At 46.6% G+C, this 19761-nt stretch overlaps 1 protein-coding gene across 1 annotated transcript in view; it reads left to right on the top strand.

Annotated features, from left to right (window-relative positions):
* Window positions 1–31: 31 nt before the first annotated feature.
* Window positions 32–19761, top strand: part of vps52 (VPS52 subunit of GARP complex) — a 58871-nt gene continuing 39141 nt past the window's right edge. The window contains exons 1-5 of the mRNA XM_069919610.1: window positions 32–116; window positions 3187–3274; window positions 6797–6849; window positions 13662–13737; window positions 15961–16028. Of these exons, the coding sequence (XP_069775711.1) occupies window positions 102–116; window positions 3187–3274; window positions 6797–6849; window positions 13662–13737; window positions 15961–16028 (300 nt within the window). The 5' untranslated portion in view covers window positions 32–101. The remainder of the gene's footprint in view (window positions 117–3186; window positions 3275–6796; window positions 6850–13661; window positions 13738–15960; window positions 16029–19761) is intronic.

Raw genomic sequence — 19761 nt, forward strand, 5'->3', positions numbered from 1 at the left:
CCGACGTCATTGGACGAGAGGCGGCCCCGACCGCTCAGCATTGGTTGACTTTCGAGGTGAAAGGTCGCTCGCCGGGCTTCTCCCCTCCCCCGGATGTGGCTATGATGGCGGCGGAGGTAAGAGGGGCTGGAGTAGGGAAGGGTCGTGGGAGGGGGATGAAGGAAAGAAGGAGGGAGGGGGATGAAGGAAAGGAGGAGGGAGGGGGATGAAGGAAAGGAGGAGGGAGGGGGATGAAGGAAAGGAGGAGGGAGGGGGATGAAGGAAAGGAGGAGGGAGGGGGATGAAGGAAAGGAGGAGGGAGGGGGATGAAGGAAAGGAGGAGGGAGGGGGATGAAGGAAAGGAGGAGGGAGGGGGATGAAGGAAAGGAGGAGGGAGGGGGATGAAGGAAAGGAGGAGGGAGGGGGATGAAGGAAAGGAGGAGGGAGGGGGATGAAGGAAAGGAGGAGGGGGGATGAAGGAAAGGGGGATGAGGTAGGGAGAGGAATGGTCGTGGGAGGGGGATGAGGCAGAGGAGGAAGGAGGGTCGGGGAGGGTGCGGGATGAAGGAGAGGCGGGATAGGGAGAGGGCTATGGGAGGGGGATGAGGTAGGGAGGAGGAGGAGGAATGGTCATGGGAGGGGATGAGGGAGAGGAGGAGGGAGGGTCGGGGAGGGGGCGGGATGAGGGAGAGGAGGAGGGAGGGTCGGGGAGGGGGCGGGATGAGGGAGAGAAGGAGGGAGGGTCGTGGGAGGGGGCGGGATAGGGAGTGGAGGGAGGGCTCTGGGAGGGGGATGAGGTAGGGAGAGGAGGAGGAAGAGGTATGGTCGTGGGAGGGGATGAAGGAGAGGAGGATGGAGGGGAGGGGGCGGGATGAGGGATGAGGGAGGGTCGTGGGAGGGGGCGGGATAGGGAGAGGAGGGAGAGTGGGCCTTGGGAGGGGGGATGAGGGAAGATGAGGAGGAGGGAGGGCTATGGGAAAGATGACGAGGAAGGGCCCCTGGGAGGGAGGATAAGGAGAATGAGGAGGGAGCACCTCCCCGCGGGAAGGGCAATAGGGAGGGGCGATGGGGAGGGAGCGTCAGTACCAATGCAAATTGGGCCACATAGTATAGAGGAAATTAAATCTTTGGGGATGGATAAACCTTGTGGGTCTGGGTTTGACCTCGCACTAAAGGGGGCAGTCGATGGCGGGCTTACCACTATCTCGAGAGAAATCTTTAAGAAAAAACATGCATAGAACTTGAAAATCTACAGCACAGTACAGGCCCTTTGTCCCACTGTGTTGTGCTGACTTAATAACCTACTCTAACAACTGCCTGACTTTTCTCAGTTCCAATGTACTTATTTAATACTCTCTTAAAACATACCTGCCTCCACCATCTTTACCGGTAGTACATTTCGTGCACCCACCCCTCTGTGTGAAGAAGGTGCCTTTTGCATCCCTCCTCTGTACTTGCTTCCAAGCACGTTAAAATTATGTCCCCTCATGTTAGCCATTTCAGCATTGGGAAGTAAAGCCACTGGCCGTACACATGATCAATGTCTCTCATCATCTTATACAGCTCTATCAGGTCACCCCTCATCCTCCATCACTCAACCGATCCTTATAAGGCATGCTTGTGAATCTCTAATCTGCAATGAGATGACTACAACTATACAATATTCGAAGTGGGGTCCAACCAAGCTCTTGTATTATCTCACTACTCCTGAACTTGATCCCACGGTTAATCAGAGGGATTGTAATAATACAAAAAATGTAACATTACATGGTATACTTCAACTTTTGTCTGCTGTAGGGCAAACAAAAGAATCTTCAGGGGCATTGCCAGGTGCCCCCAATAAAAGAACGAGAAGCAAAAGAGAGTTGCATCAGAGACTCAGAGTGCATCGAGTCCTGTCCAATCCATCGGCAACCCGAGCCTCAGATCCAAAACCTCTGATACCATCAGGAGTCCTTGAGCACCTGAGGCCCCCACTTGATCCCCAGTTCTTTTTTTAAGAAACTTTATATAACAAAATACAAATATATAAAAAAACCAACATCCTTACAGTGGACCATTATTAAAATACACAATAGTCCCCTATTACCCTTCCCCCTCCCCCCTAACTAAAATCCCCCCCATACCTCCTAAATATGGAGCCTGATACATAAATCAATTATTTACATGCAGTGGAGTGTGCCATATCCATAAACTACTTAAAGTATATACAAATCTACACATTTTAAATATGGAGTCCACATTTTAGTTAAAAAAATTATGTAAATTACATGTGATCTTTTCTAAATAAATGCAAGATTTCCACTCATTATGGCATCGTTGAATATTCAACTCTATATCATTTCTCCATGTAACGGCAATGCACTTACTAGTAGCTGCCAGAACCAGACGAATCAATGCTATTTGAAAATTATCCAATTTTAGACCCACCGTTCAATTTGTCATATATCCCAATAAAAAAAAGTAATGGGCCAAGTGTTAATTCAATTTTAAATAAATGCTCCAAAAACTCCATAATTTTCTTTCAAAGAAGTTTCACTTTATCACAAGTCCAAATTGAATGTAAAAATGTACCCGTCTTCTCTCCATAATGAAAACAAATCTGATGAGCTTAAACCATATCTTTTCAATTTCTCTGGACTTAAATACATCTGGTGTAGAAAATTATAAAACCTCACATTAATTTACTTAGTTACACTGTTTTCACACAACTTCATCCATTCCTCCTGAGATATAGGATAATCTAAATCCTTCTCCGGTTTACTCTGTTTTAAGTATGCCAGGTTTACTCATCTTCCTGATCTCCAGTTCTGATACTTGGTTCCCATGAGCCAGACTCCAGCATCCCGCAGCCCGTGTGAGTGCTCCACCTACTAAGCAACCCCCCTCCCCCCCGCTGGCCCGCTGCTGCTCTCACCTTCCTGCAGGGCAATCTCCCAGTTCTCGACGAAGGTCGGCACACCTCACGCCTTCTTAACAAACGCTATCAACCAGCTTTGAGTGTCGGGTGGACACGGGCCCCAAGATCTCTCAGTTTGTCCACGCTGCTCAAGGCCCTCCCCTTAACACTGGGTTTTGCTTACACATTTGACCTATGGAAATGAGCCACTTCACATTTTTCTGAATTTCTGCGGGAGGTTGCGATTTGTGAGCCAATGAGTTGTTGCTGGAGTATGTACAATGACCCTGGTGTTTTCTCTTGTGTAGGGGGAGAGGAATGAAGCAGGAGGTAGCGAGCTGGTCCTGGGTGAACTGGACATAACCTCAGATGAGTTTATCCTCGATGAAGTAGACAGTAAGTACCATTTCTCAAGCCTAACACATTGAGTCGGTGGTGAAGAAGGCAGATGCAGTGCTGACATTCATTTCAAGAGGAATAGACTATAAGAGCAGGGATGTGATCTTGAGGCTTTGATAAGGCACTGGTGAGCTCTCACGTGGAGTACTGTGAGCAGTTTTGACCTGCTCTTTTATGAAAGGATGTTGGAGAGGTTTCAGATAATGTTCACACAGATGGTTCTGGGAATGAAAGGGTTATCATGAGAGGAGCGTTTGACAGTTCTTGTTGGAATTTTGGAGATTGGGGGTGGGCAGAGTAGATACAAAAAGGTTGTTTCCCACGCAATCTAAGACGATGGCACAACTTCAGGATTCAACTTCAGTGCTTAAAACAGAGGAATTTCTTAAGCCAGAGGGTGGTGAATGTGTGGAATTTGTTGCCATGGGCGGTTGTGGAGGCCGGGTCGTCGGGTGTATTTAATGCAGAGATTGATAGGTTTTTAATTAGCCAGGGCATCAAAGGTTATGGGGAGAAGGCTGGGCAGTGGGTGGTTAAATGGCGGGGCTGAATAGTCTATTTCTGCTCCTTTGTCTTGCTGGCTAACTGGTTCTCTATTGATAAGGTAACTTTTTTTTTAAAAAGTAAAGGTGTTTGTAGAATCTGGTGGTCATTAGTTGTGACATTGAATTATTAGCCCCTTTCAACCTGGGCAGCCCTCCTGGGACCCAGGTGCGTTTACTGGGGCAGCACCTTTCCAATCTCAGGGGGATTGACCCGTTAAATCGCCAACCTGGCGATTTAAGGAGGATCCCGCCCCCGCGACGATGCGCTACGCACTCACCGGAAGTACTGTCGGATGCTAGCCGCCTGATGACGCACGCACGCAAGCGCTGGCGTTACCGGAATAAGCAGGTCAGCCATTTTCCTGTTCAAATTGCCCGTGGACGAGACCTAGTTAAGTTTAACTGAGTTCCCTGACGACCTCTGAGGTAGGTCAGGGACCCGGTTGGATTTTGATGGGATTGACCGGATCAGACTCTTTGTAACTGCAGCGTAACGGGGGCGCTAACTGGGCAACTTGCCCAGTTAACCCCATTTTACACGGCAATTTGAAATAGCCTATTGACTTTCTACTTCCAATGTGCAGGTGTATCCATGTCTTCGTATGTTTTTATTTAAGCACGTTGGTTGATGCTGTCAGTAAGTCCAGAAATAATAATGATTTCTTTTCAATTTGTTTTTGTACTGCTGCTGCCATCTAAACCATAGTGCAACCACCGTAAATATGCGTGTATAATGTAACCCGCCCTATTTTTGAGGGGAAAAAAGAGAGAAAAATTTTATCTGTATATAATACAACCCCCTCCCCTCGACCCCCCGATTCATGCTGCCGCCTTCTTCCCCTTCGCCCACCCGATTTGCACTGCCGTCTCTCTCCCCACCTCGCCCGTCCAATTTGTACTGCTGTAAATATGTGTGTATAATGCGACCCCCTACTTTGATCTTGAATTTTGGTACAATATTTTTCGCATTATACATGCACATTTACGGTAATCTCTGTTGTATTTTAGCTTGGAACTCTCCACTGGAGGAACTCAGTGAGTTGATGTATTGAGAAAGGCATCAGATTTGGTGGGTTTACAGAGAGATGAGTCTGGACGCAAGGGTTTGCAATCACAAGTTGTTTTTTATTATCACACAACAATTTATAGGAGGGTGATTGGAAATGTTATGGGCATAAAACGCCTGCACAATTTATAAAGGAGCATGGGAAAATGCTACACAGTACACAATTTATAATACCGAGATGAAGAAAAACTGTTTTTCCTGGAGAGTAGTGAATCGGTGGAATTCTCTGCCCGGGGATGCAGCTGTGGTTGCTTCATTAAACATACTTAAGGTTCAGTTAGATAGATTTTTACATAAAAAAAGGAATTGAAGGATATGGGGAAAAGGCAGGTAGGTGGAGTTGAGTCAATGATCAAATCAGCCACGATCTTACTGAATGGCAGAGCAAGCTTGACAGGCCGGATGGCTGACTTCTGCTCCTGTTTGTTATGTTCTTACGTACACACAGGCAGTGGACATTCACAAAATCCCTACACTGTAGTAGGGGGGTAACATACATCCTTCCCAGACCCCTGATCGTCAGGAGGCAGCCTTGGTACAAACGGTGCTCCCAGGGGTAACACACACCCTTCTTGGACCCCCAGTCATTGGGAGGCAGCCCTGATACAAATGGTACCCACAGGGGTATACCCACACTCTCGGACCCCTGATTGTCGGGAGGTGTGGCTCTGCTGCGAGTATCGACCTATAGCAACTTAAACTATAGCGATACTACGGCTCAGCTTCAGTGCCATGCACACCTTACCCGCAACTCTGCCAAGCGACATCCACAGTCGCAACCATGGCATGGAGTGGTGTCTGGGGCTATCACCACAAGCAGAGAGGGAGAGCAAAGTGTTCTATCCTGGTGCTAAATACAGGGCTCTAGCCAATAGTGACGCTGGCTGATTTGAATTAGCCAATGGCAAGGCGTGCACAAATTAGTGGCCGGAGCCCAACCTTGATTGACAGGTGATGCGACTTCTGAATATATTCCAGACAGGGAGGGGACATGTGACCACCCGCAATACACACATTCCAGACAGGCAGTGGGGGGGAGCCACCTTTCCTCCACACACAACAGTTGAGCAACATAAAGTGGGAAGAAAAAGAAGTGTCTATGTTGTGGGTTGTAACCATTCATCAAGCAGTTCCCCCAGCAGATTGCGTTTTTTACTCCAGATTCCAAAATCTCTTGAGCATCTGGAATTTGTTGCCTCAGACAGCTGTAGTATCCAACTCATTGGGTATACGTAAAGCAGAGGTTGATATGCTCTTGATCAGTAAGGGCGTCAAAAGTTGTAGGAGAAAAGGGTTGAAAGGAAAAATACCGTATATATGCGTCTAATAGTTGAGACCATATAAAAGTCAAACCCCTATTTTTTGCCCAAATGTATGATAGTTTCCATAAATTGCGTGTAAAAGTTGACTTCACCCAAATTTTGGCCCTGGCCACCCTCCCACCTAAGCTCCTGATGCCCTGAATGCGGACACTCGCTAAGACCCCAGCCGCCTGAGCTCCCAATGCCCCGACTGCTGTCTCTTGTCCTGGCCCTGGCCACCCGTCCATCTGAGCTCCCAACACCCCGACCGGGAATCCTCGCCTTGGTTGTCCGCCCACTGGAACTCCCAATGCCACGATCATGGACTTGCCACCCAGTCCTGGCCACCTGCCTATCTAAGCTCCCGACCGCAGGTACTTAACCACGGTCAAAAGTTGTATGTGTGTAATAGTCGACCCCATAAATGTTACCCTAAAAAGTAGTCCCCAAAACTAGACTATTACATGAGTATTTACAGTACGTTAGCCATTTGAATGGCAGAGTAGACTGGATGGGCTGAAATTCTGCTCCAAAATATTCTGGATATCTCCAGTATTTTTAGCTTTTCTGAATGCATCTCCTAAGGTTCTTTCTTTTTTTTTGGCAGCACACATACAAGCCAACCTGGAGGATGAACTTGTAAAGGAAGCATTAAAGACAGTAAGTTTCCATCATTTGGAGATAGCTGGTGAAGTTTGCCAGTGAGGAACTCTCCAAAGTGTTCATAGAAGTTGTCCAAACGACACAGGAGGTGAAGGATTGGATTCGTGCTTAAGATGAGGTGAATTTGGCCCCAGACGTGACTAAATGATATCTGTCAGCAGACTGTGCATGAAAAAATAGGCGCTGAGGGCTGGCTGTTACCAAAGGTACTAACTATGAAGGTGTGTCTCCGTCTGACGCCAACATTGTTATGAGAGTATGTAATTGACAATATGTACTGCACTAAGTATGTCTGCTCCAATCCTGCACCCACTGTCATTAGTATTTCACGAGGAAAATAAACTGTGTTTTGCTTGTGGTTCACACCCCTCTGCTCTCGTCACAGCCCGCTGTTTGAAGGCTGAGCTCCCATTTTGTTGTTTCAGGCTTCAATGTCTATCATCCCTGTGGAGACCTTTGGCCTCACCATTATTTGGCACTGCCTCAAGACATGACCATCTGGAAGTTATGCTGATCTGTTGGTTATTATCACTGTGAGTTAGTAACTTGGAATGGTGACTCTAGTGGTTTGGTTACCTGAAGGTAGCCGACAAAGGAGGCAAAACTGCGCGCAGTCGCAAGCTCAGCAAGGTTAGCACAGCAGTGGCAGGAACCTGGTTCGAATCCAGCGCTGTCTTTAAGGAGTTTGTATGTTCTGCCCTTATCTGCTTGGATTTCCTCTGGTTTCCTCTCACACGGGTTGTAGGTTCATTGGGGTATTTGGACGGCACGGGCCGGAAGAGCCTGTTTCCGTGCGGTATGTCTAAATTAAATTAAAAAATAAAGTTTGCTGGCTGGTACATTAATTGGCTGTTTTATGGGTTAATTGGGTGGCAACCAAGTTAGGACTGAGCGAATGTGTGAAAAGAAAGAAGTGGCCCATGAGAGCCTGACAATATATTCTCTCAGATGTTGAAGGAGGCGAATGTGAAAATTGCAGGGGCTCTTTTAAAAATATTTTAAATAGCCATTGATGAGATGCTGGAGGATCAGAGGGTAGCTATTGTTTAAAAAAGGCTCCAAAAGTAACCCTAGAAATTATACATGGTGAGCCTGACGTCAAATTATTGGAAGGTGTTCTAAGAGATGGGATATACAATTATTTGGATCGCCAGGGACTGACTAGGATAGTCAGTGTAACTTTGTGCTTGGTAGGTCATGTTTAACCAACCCTTTAAAGTTTTATGAGGAGTTTACCAGCAAAATTGATGAAGGAAAGGCTATGGATGTTGTCTACGTGGACTTTAGTAAGCCGTTTGACAAGGTCAAGCGTCAGGAAGGTTCAGATGCCCGGTATTCATGGTGAGGTAGTAAAGTGGATTTGACATTGGTTATAGGGGAAAAGCCAGAGAGTGGTAGTGGATGATGCTTCTCTAACTGGAGGTCTGTGGCTAGGGATCGGTGTTGGGACCATTGTTGTTTGTCATTTATATCAGTGATCTGGGTGATGATGTGGTAAATTGGATCAGCAAGTTTGCAGATGACACAAAGATTGGAGACATTATGGACAGTAAAGAAGGTTTCAAAGCTTGCAGAGGGATCTGGACCAGCTGGAAAAATGGGCTGCAAAATGGCAGATGGAATTTAATGCAGATAAGTGTGAGGTGTTGCATTTTGGAAGGACAAACCAAAAAAGAACAGAGGGATCTGGAAATATAGATATGTAAATCCCTGAAAGTGGTGTCATAGGTAAATAGGGTTGTAAAGAGAGCTTTTGGCATATTGGCCTTCAAAATCAAAGTATCGAGTGTTGGATGTTCTGGTAAAATTATACAAGATGTTCGTGAAGCCAAATTTAAAGTATTGTGTGCAGTTTTGGTCACGTAACTACAGGAAAGATATCACTAAGATTGAAAGAGTGCAGAAAAGATTTACTGGGATGTTGGCCAGACTTCAGGAACTGAGTTACAGGGAAAGGCTAGTACTTTATTCCCTTGGGCTTAGAAGAATGAGGGGAGATTTGATTGAGGTATTTAAAACTGAGGGGTATAGACAGAGTAAATGTAGAGAGGCTTTTTCCACTGAGGGTAGGTGTGATATGGGTTAAGGGCGAAAGGGGAAAGGAAAGCTTTAGAGTGAACATTAGGGGGAACTTCTTCACACAGAGAGAGGAGAGAACATGGAACGAGCTGCCAGCTGAAGTGGTGAACGCGGGCTCAGTTTTCACTTTTAAGAAAAATTGGGGTGGGGGGGCTGTCGCATGATGGTGGATCATCAGGTTGGAGAAACTAGCTCTCCAAAAAAAAATTAAAAAAAAGGAAAAGAAGAAATAATATTTAAAGTAATGGAGAAACACCCTCGATTTGACTCCAAAGAAAGAAAAAGCTGCTCAAAAGGAAAAACAACAGAGAAACGACCACCACATAAAGGAAGGGAGGGAGGCCTACCTCGAGGATGGATCCGGGACACTAGAAGAAGGAAGCTGATATAGACTGCTTCGACAAAAAGAGGGAACAGAAGAATCAAACCTCGTCAGAAGAAATGGAACAAGAAGAGGGATTAGAAAGAGCCAGCAGATGGAGGAAAGTTAGGAAAGTGTACAGAATTTATATAAGCAAATGATGGGAATGGTAAAGGAAATAAAGCACTTTAGAGCTTTAATGGTAAAATCAGACGTTGGAACCAAACGTAGAATAAGTAGTGGTGAATATGCAAAAAAAGATTTGAAGAGATGGAAGAGTAAAAGGAACAGAAATTGAAATTAATTCACTGACTGAATGTTGTCACTCAGAAGAATCTTGTCAGTCCCAAAAAGAACCATAGAACCTTCTCCTTTCCACAATTTTAGCAGAAGAAATAATATAAAGACTCAAAGAAGGAGATAGTAATCAGACAATTTCTGCCACGGTGGATCCCAAAGAGTCGTGGAGTTCAAAGAATTTCAGGGTGATATTGAGATAGTACGAGCACATCAAGCTTTAAGAGCTCGACCAAAACCAGATCAAATGCCGCATCCAGTACTGGTTAAATTCCTTCATTATCAAGTAAGAGAGAAGATTTTGGAACTTGCAGCCAAACAAGCAAAGACGAGGACCTTTAGAATATAATGAAAATAAGATCTGTTTCTATCCAGATATGTTTTGAATTGTTGAAGAAAAGAAAGGAATTTAAATCCAATTAAAAATGAACTGTAGGAAAAAGGTTACGCTTTTGTTTTAAGATATCCTGCCACACTGAAGATTTTTGTTCCAGGAAGTCAAAACACGTATTTTTGTTGAACCAAAGAAGGCTAAACAGTATATTGACTCTTAGAAGAGAAGATGAGGGCTGAGCAGCAGGGTGCAATTTGAAGGACATTTTCAACAGTGATATTTCTAACTGATAAAGGATGATCTGTTTATGTTTAAGGAAATGTAACAACATCTTCGGGAGAGCTGGGAGGGAGGGGCTGACGGCTGCCAATTCATGTGGGCATTTGTGGCATGTAACATGGAGGGGAATAATGTTGTTAACAACATTAGTAGGGTTTTTTTTAAATCTTTACAGGGTTTCCTTTCTTTTTCTTATGTTCTTTACATCTGGAATAGTTGATAATAATAATGTTTTTAAAAAAGAAAGAAAATAAAAATTTGGACAGGTACATGGATGGGAGAGGTATGGAGGACTATGGACTTGGTGCAGACCAGTGAGACTAGTGGAGTAATGGTTCGGCACAGACTAGAAGGGCCTGTTTCTGTGCTGTAATGATCTATGGTTCTTTTGGGACTGACAAGATTCATGAGTGACAACAATAGACAATAGGAGCTGGAGTAGGCCATTTGGCCCGTCAGGCCAGCACCGCCATTTTAGATCATGGCTGATCATTACCATCAGTACCCCTTTCCAGCCTTATCCCATAACCCTTAACTCCATTACCCACAAGAGTCTTATCTAACTCTCTTGAACATGCAGTCAGTGGGCTGAATGGCCTCCTGCATTGGAAGAGAACATGGAAACTTCCCATTTCCAGCAGTGCTAGTTCTGGGGTCTGGGGTGGTGTGTTGGGGAAGGGCTGGTCCTTGAAGCAACATCTGGGACCCACTGTGTGGTTGCAGGGACAGCTGAAGATCTTTGTTAACCGAAGGCACATCTCCATCTTCTTTCTGCCCTGCTGCCGCATTCTCCTACAGCGGGTGATCAATGTGAACAGGCTCTCCAACTTTCTGCAAACCCCCCATTATGAAAACCTTTGAGTTACAGGAGGTTTCTATAAACCAGCCATTGGCCCTAGGGCCACCAGCACATGCAAGTAAAAGCTTTGTTGTCTTTTCACATCATGTACCATAAATATTTTAAATATTTTTTTGTGTGTAGTCGGTAGGAAAGGAGTATGGAAGAAACCAAAATGACTGCTTCACAGGAAAGGGGGGCCCATAAACTCTGAGCAGAGTCCTAAGGGGGACCCCATTAGTCAAAAGAAGGTTGAGAATGGCTGCTGTAAACTAGATTTCCAGAGTGGCTATTTCAAGGGAAGGATTAGATTACCTTGGCCCTGGCCGCCCATGTGCTAACAAGTTCACAAGATAAAAGAGCAGAAGTAGGCCATTCAGCCATCAAGTCTGCTCTACTACTGCACCCTGAACTAAACTATTCTCACATCTATTTCCAAGTTCCGTGCTTTGCCCCATATCCCTGATCCTCTGACTAATTAGATACCTTTCAATCTCCCCCTTAAACTTCCCCAGTGATCGGGCCTCCACAGCTGCACGTGGCCACGAATTCCACAAATCGACATCCCTCTAGCTAAAGAAATTTCTCCTCATCTCGGTTTTAAATGGGTCCCCTCTAATTCTTAAGACTCTGCCCTCTTGTCTTGAAATTACCCACCAAGGGAAATATCTGATTCACACTTACTCTATCCAATCCTTTTAGTTTCCGTGAGATTCCCTCTCATTCTCCTATACTCCAATGAATACAGTCCAAGAACTGTTAAATGTTCCTCATATGTTAGCCCTTGCGTTCCAGGAATCATTCTCATAAATCTTCTTTTTACATCCCTTCTTATCTAACTGATTCCTTCTGATCAGCCACTTCAGGGACTAAAACTGCTGGAGTGAAACACAGAAATCAGTAAACCAGGGGTGGCCAACCTTTTAATTTTTAATTTAGACATACAATGTGGTGACAGGCCATTTTGGGCGGCACGGACTCGTGGGTCGAAATGGCCTGTTACTGTGCTGTATGTCTAAATTAAAAATTAAAAGGTTGGCCACCCCTGTGATTTAGTTAAAACACACAGAAATGCTGAAGGAACTCACCCGGTTGCACAGTGTCCATCAGAGATAAAGATAGACAGGTATACCCTGCTTTACGAATACTTGAATTACGAAAATGTGCTTTTGTGCAGAAAGCCGTGTTCACTTTTACGAAAGGATTTGAATGGGTTTTCATTTTTACGAAAATAGACTCCAATAGTTGTGAATGGTTCTTTGCTTTACGCCATTTCGACTTACAAAAAGATTCATTGGAGCACTCTAGTTTTGTAAAGCAGGGTATACATGTGTTACAGAGTATATAGATATGTTTTTGGGAGATAAATTGGGGAAGGTTTGTTAGAGTTGGTCACACACAAACACTTTAAAACAGATCTTAATTAAAATACTGGAGCTCTGCTCATGCAAGACATGTCAGGGCCAAACAGTCTTTGCAAGAGCGTTGGAGAGTGCCCAACAGACTTCACTAGAGGATTGTTGTTTACAAAAAGGCAACAGATGAAAGATCTTGTTGGAGCTGCAGATTGTCTGAAGCTGTTGTAATAGGGTCATGTGGTTTTGCAAACAGAGAGAGTTAAACAGGCTTTCTCTCCGAGAGAGAGAGAGAGAGATAGACACACACACACACAGATCAATTCTACAGTGTTACAGCCAGCAACAGCAGCTGGGACTGGAACAGGACAAGCTGGAAAGCTTGTGGAAAGCCCCATTTGGAAGATGGATTGTGAGTTCTAGTTCAGCCTGGTCAAAGCCCTTGTGGTTCATGCAAGAGGAGAGGACTGGCTGTCTAATGTTTAACTTGGAATAATAGAAACAAAAAGGCACTCTGTGGTAACCTGAAAGATCATCTGGAGAACCCTGAAGGGGGCAAGTTTCATCAGCAAGACGCTGAAGTGGCTGATCGGAAGGAATCAGTTGTGGATGTCCATCGAACAACAAATCTCTCTCTGAAAACCGACAAGAACCTTCCTGAGCGGTAACCATTTACCTTTCAAGCACCAAAGCCTGGTGAAGTTTATACATGTTAAATTCTGTGCACAGTATAAGAATTGCCTGCAACCAGTGAACTTGGAAGAATGAGAAGTGAGATTGGACTGTGAACCAGAGAACTTTTCTGAACTTACACACACATTACACGCACGTGCGCTTAGAATTAGAAGAGGGTTAAGTAAGTCAATAGTGATAAGTTAAAGTTTGATTCTATTTTCATGTTGAAAGATAATTAAAAGCAACTTTTGTTTAAGTAACTATTTGTCTGGGTGAATATCTAATGCTGCTGGGTTTTGAGGTCCTCTGGGTTCTTAACACACGTGTGACTGACATTTCAGGCTTGAGTCTTTCACAGGCAGACATCATAACTGAAACGTTATATAAAGTGCACTGCTGAGTTTCTCCTGTGTTGTGTTTTTACCTCTGACACTGCGTCTGCAGACCTTTGTGTTTCACTTCAAGTATTGGATTGTTGTGGATTAGGTTTGCAGAAACTGACACAACGTTGTGGGCCGAAGGACCTGCACTGTACTACAGGCTGTTTATTCTATATTCAAGAGGAGATTAACTTGCCATCCTTTCTTCCAGGGTGTGGACCTCAGGCACTACTCCAAGCAGGTGGAGACAGAGTTGCAGAACATCGAACATGCCTCCATTAAAGATTGTATCCTTTTTGCAGAACAGTTTCTCCTGCCTTGTCCCTTTTAAGGGAAAGGGGGTTTTCTGGAGCTTTTTTAAAAATCCTCTTCAGCTTCCTTAAACAGTCTAATTTTCACTATAATTAAACTCGTAGTGGGGATTTGGAATCACCTTCAACAGTTCTTGCTGACGTAAAAGGAGAAAAATGTCCACAATTTTCTCACAGCAATTTAAACAGCTTGTTGGGTGATGTCAGACTTGGGTAGAGCAGCCCATTTGGTGCTTTAGGAAGCACAGTAGCCAATAGTGCACAATGAGAGATCACAAGCAACAACCTGTGAATTAGTTCCATGATGTTGAGTGAGGATAGCTATTAGTTCAGGACAAGGGAGGGATAATTTCCCATGCGCCTTTTCAAAATTGCAGCCATCAGGTGTTTGATCCACCTGTGAGAGCAGAGTGGAGGAGATTATCTTGAATTCCAAACGACAGCCCCTCCCTTAGTGTAGCACTCCTTCTCGTCTGCTCTGGAATGTCAGCCATTTGGTGCTTGGGTCCAGAGTGGGAAGAATTCATTTCTCTTTCCTGTATCTCCTGTCTTCAACCTTCCACCATCACAGTCCCGAACCCTATCCACTACTGCTCCCATCCCATCCCAGTTACCCCATCTGACCCCACTGCCTTCTAATCCTCGCCCCTTATTGTCCTCACCACACTCCCCAACTTTATTCCACTTCTCCCTCTGCCCCACACACTAGCCTTGTAGATCCAGTCCTATCTCTGTAACCCCTTTCCTCCACCCCTTCCTGTCTCTGTCGCCCCCGACATCCCTTCCTGTCTCTGTTGCCCCCGACATCCCTTCCTGTCTCTGTCACCCCTGACATCCCTCCTGTCTCTGTCGCCCCCGACATCCCTTCCTGTCTCTGTCGCCCCCGACATCCCTTCCTGTTTCTGTCGCCCCCATCATCCCTTCCTGTCTCTGTTGCCCCCGACATCCCTTCCTGTCTCTGTCACCCCTGACATCCCTCCTGTCTCTGTCGCCCCCGACATCCCTTCCTGTCTCTGTCGCCCCCGACATCCCTTCCTGTTTCTGTCGCCCCCATCATCCCTTCCTGTCTCTGTCACCCCAACACCTCTCTGAATCTCCTTGTTCCCCTCCTTATATCTGCAGTACCCTGCGCTCCTCCCTGTCTCTGCGGCCCCCTTGCTCCTCTCCCTGTCTCTGCAGCCATCCCCATGCCCCTCCCTGTTTCTGCGGTCCCCCTGTGCCCCTCCCTGTCACTCCCAACACCCCTCCCTGTCTCTGTCTCCCCGATACCCCTCAGTGACTCTGTTTCCCTGTCTCTTCTCCCTTTCCTAGCTCTGTATCCCCTGGAGCCTCTTCAAACCTGACAGATCTGTGAACTCCATATGTTTCGACATGTTGCTCTCTGAGTCTTCCTGTGACCAAGGGAAGGGCCAGGATTGGACAGCATTCTGTGGGTTACAGAATTATAGTAGAACTCTGGGAGGCAAATAGCAACCAATATTGTAATCCAGTAGCAGGCTGCAGCCAACAGATCCCTGCCATGTCGCGTGTGGCCCTGTTATTCCCAGCTAAGCTGGATGTAAGCCAATTTTGTTTTCCAAAGTGCAAGATCATTTGCAATGCTCTTGAAATTTTTGTAGGTCATTCTGGTCTCTCATGGATCTGATGCTGCAGATAGAAGCTCTGCCCAACCAATCAATGAACCTTAATTGATCTTCCCTGCAGCCACTGCTCCAGAACACCCAACCAATCAACCATTGACTGTTATGATAGGGCTGGTTGGGTCCCCACCTGCACAATCTCCTCGTCTAGGCACTTCAGCGGTGCAGTGACATCCAGTGCCTGGGTTGCAGTGTGTGTGGGCAGTGAGGTGCCTGGGCTGCAGTGTTGCAGCATATAATGGTGGTACAGTGACACCCAGTGCTTGGGATGGTGTCGGTGAGATGCAGTGTGTGAGGGTGGTGCAGTGCCTGGGCAACAGTGTTGTGGGGAGTAAGGCTACACCGACCTTTCTAGCTCTGGCCCGTGATCTCGGCGATCATTGACCCAGGGCAATTTTACTCAAGGTTTGCACCAGGAAATTTACCTTCCACCACCATTTCCCTGACCTCCTATCATTGCCCCCCCCCCCCCCCCCATTGCTCTGCCTGTAGAGGGATGGGCACTCAGCAGCCGTCCCTTCACTCTCACCCCTGTGCTTTTCTCAGCGGTAACCATTAGACATCAAGGAGAGTCAGAACATCGCCACCCTGCACAACCAGATCACGGCCTGTGACACCATCCTGGAGGTAGGTTGATTGAGGACAGCCAAAAGAACAACTGACAGGGAGAGGAACTAGCTGTGTTGCTCCTGCTTGGAGCTGGAAGGGAGGTGAGGCCTGTGTTTGGTCATAAAATGCCCTCCAACTTCAGATTTCAGATTTATTGCCAGAGTACATATATGACATCACATAGAATCCGGAGATTCTTTTTCCTGCGAGAATGACCTCTTAATGGAAGTGCAAAACAAAGCTACATATGTAAACAAAAAAAATGCAAACAAACTGACTGTGCAATACAGAGAGGAAAAAGAAAACAATAGAATATGAAAGTATGAGTCCTTAAACGAGTCCCTGATTGAGTTTGTGGTTGAGGAGTCTGATGGTGGAGGGGTTCCTGAACCTGGTGGTGCGAGTCTCGTGGCCCCGACACCTATTCCCTGACGGCAGCAGCGAGAACAGAGGGTGCGCTGGGTGGTGGTGTGGGGATCCTTGATGATTGCTGCTGCTCTCCGACGGCAGCATTCCCTCTCGATGTTCTGGATGGTGGGGAAGGTTTTGCCTGTGATGTCCTGGGCTGTGTCCACTACCTTGTGCAGGGCTTTAGGTTCAGGGGTGTTGGTGCCCCCATACCAGACCATGATGCAGCTGATAAGCACACTTTCCACCACACACCTGTAGAAATTTGCCAGGGTTTCTGGTGTCATCCCGAACTTCCACAAACTCCTAAGGAAGTAGAGGCGCTGACATGCTTTCTTCACGATGCCATTGGTGTGTTGGGCCCAGGAAAGATCCTCCAATGTAGTGATTCCCAATAACATATATTTGTTCACCCTCTCCACCTCTGATCCCCTAATGATCACTGGATTGTAAACCTCTGGTTTTCCCTTCCTAAAATCAACAATTAGCTCCTTAGTTTTGGTGACTTGGGTGCGAGGTGGTTGTTGGTGCACCATTTGGCCAATCTTGCTGTTAGTGAGGGAGAAGGCCACCTTCTTTTGCAGGGGCTGACCTGTGCATGATTGCATGAGAGAGACTGCCAGACTGACAGACAATCAGTGCCTGCCAGCAGCGGCCTGACCCTCCACCGGCAGTTTCCAGGAGACCCACTGAACAAAGCTGATGTAACTGGAGGCATGAAGTGATCCGCTGGGCAGACTTGACATCTGTGATTGTCCATGTTTCATGTCCAAACCCTTCACCACGACTGATCGTGGAATCTGGAGGAAGAAACTCTAGTGCTTGTCAATCATCTGCCAACTCCACCCCTTGCCCTCCCCATCTGTCTGTTGTCCCTCCCTGTTTCTCCCGCTCGACTGACCCGTGCCTCACCACTCCCACCCTGTCCTCCTTTTACTGACCATTTCTCCTTTCCACAATCAGCTTCGATGCACAATTTTGACTTGAAACATCAACAATTCCGACCCCACGCCCCCCCCCCCCCCCCCCCCAAACCAACAATTTATTTTTTGCCACATATGCAGTCTCTGATGGTGGAACTAGAGTCGTTCGCTCCTGACTTCTCCATTAACCGAGGAATAAATGGGTCGGTGTCTGATGCTGAGGGCTTTACGGGGAGGAATTTGTGTGGGCAGATCTGTCTGTGGCTTGTAATGGTGGTCCTCCTGGCAGTGGGGGAGGCGGAGTTTTAAATTTTAAATTTAGACATCCACTGTGATAATGGGGCCTTTTGGCCCACGAGCCCATGCTGCCCAATTTACACCCCATTAACCTATACCCTGTTACGTTTTGAACGGTGGGAGGAAACTGGAGCCCCTGGAGAAAACCCAGGCAGACATAGGGAGAACATTACAAACTCCTCACAGCGCAGGATTCGAACCCCGGTCCGGTCCCATTCGCCGGTGTGGTAAAGGCATTGCGCTGTATGGCAACCGTGTCGCCCTGTTCCGTTCGAGGAGAGGATACTGCCTTGAAACTCTGTTTCTCCATCTGGAGTCGCAGCCTGACCAGCTGAGAGTTTTGTTTCTTACTTGCAACATTATTGGCCCTTCCTGTAAGGGTTTCCCGATTCCCCAGGGCTTTAGTTGTTGCTGCTGTCGGTCTGGATGGGGAAGGTTTGGAGAGATATGGGCCAAATGCAGGCAGATGGGGTTATGCTTGGGTAGACAACTTGGCCAGCAAGACAAGTTGGATCAAAGGGCCTCTTTCCATCCTGTAAGGTCTTTGCTGAGCACCTTCGCTCTGTCCGCTTCAGTGTCGCAGATCTCCCAGTGGCCAACCTTTTCAATTCTGCACCCCACTCCTGCATTGACACGTCTGACCATGGCTCTCCCACCAAGACCACTCGTAAATTGGAGCAGCAACACCGAATATTCCGCCTGAGTACTTTCCCACCGGATGGCATTAAAAGTGACTTCTCTGTTTCTGCTAGACCACTCTCTGTTTCCCCCCCCCCTCCCCCTGCCTTCTGTTGGCTGATGTGCCCTCCCTCCCTTAATCCACCTATTACCTCCTGCTTGTGGCAACGTGCTCCTCCTCCTGCCCCTCCTCCATTATTTTATTCAGGCCCCTTCCTACATTTTGCTCACACCTTTGTTGAAATGGCTCAAGCCTGAATTTGCGGAGGTTCAGTATGACATCAGAAACCCTGGCAAATTTCTACAGAGGCGTGGTAGAGAGTGCGCTGACCGGCTGCATCATGGTCTGGTATGGAAAAACCAATACCCCTGAGCATAAAGCCCTCCAAAAGGTAATGGACACAGCCCAGGAAAAACCCTCCTTACCATCGAGAACATCTGGAGCGAACACTGCCGTTGGAGAACAGCAGCATCAACAAAGACTCACACCACCAGGTTCAGGAACAGTGTGTCCCCCCTCCACCATCAGACCCCACAACGACAAACACAATCAGGGACTCATTTAAGGACTCTTACTTGTGCACTTCATTGATTTTCTTCTTGTTCCCTCTGTATTGCACAGTCAGTTTGTTTACAGTTCTTTGGTTACATGTATTTGCGGTGTACAGTTTATTTTTTTGTACTACCAATTAATGGTAATTCTGCCGCACCCACTCTTTAACTTTGCTGTATAAAGTTCACTGTTTGACTTGCTGAGTTTCTCCAGCATTGTGTTGTACTTCGATCACAATGTCTTCAGACTTAAGTGTTTTACTCAGGGTTTCCTGATCACCCAGGACATTAATTCCTTCTGCTGTTGGTCTAGATAAGGAAGGTTTGGAGCAATAGGGGCTAAAAGCAGGAAAGCGGGGCTAAGCTAGGGTAGACGACTAGGCTGGCATGGACAAGTTGGGCCAAACGACTTCTTTCCTCACTGTAAAAGCATCTGTGACTGTTTGACCAGTGGAGCGTTTGTGTCGGTGCTCCCTTTAATTCAAGGCAAGGACCCCGGGGTGGGCGGGGCAGCCCAGTCACACAGCAGTTGGTGCTGCACCTCACAACACCAGAAACTCCATCCTGACCTCCGGCGCTGTCTGTACCACGTGGGTTTCCTTTGGGTCCTCCAATTCCCTCGGGATCCTGGGGTTATGCTGGTACAGTAAATTTCCGTTATCCAGAATTCAAGCAACCGGTAGCCTCAAGCAACCAGCAAAAAAAAATTGCAGAAAATAAATACTATATGTCCGTTGTATAGGACGAACCCCAGAATTTCCACCTAAAATTTCAGTTTTGAGCGATACCCTTTGGATAAGACCACCCCTCCGCCCAAAAATCTGGCACTTACCAGTGGACACTGTTGAAAGCATAACTAACGGGGGGCATTCGTCGGAGCCAGCGGGAAGATA

Source organism: Narcine bancroftii, chromosome 2 (genome assembly GCF_036971445.1).
Source record: "Narcine bancroftii isolate sNarBan1 chromosome 2, sNarBan1.hap1, whole genome shotgun sequence".
Classification (NCBI taxonomy): domain Eukaryota; kingdom Metazoa; phylum Chordata; class Chondrichthyes; order Torpediniformes; family Narcinidae; genus Narcine; species Narcine bancroftii.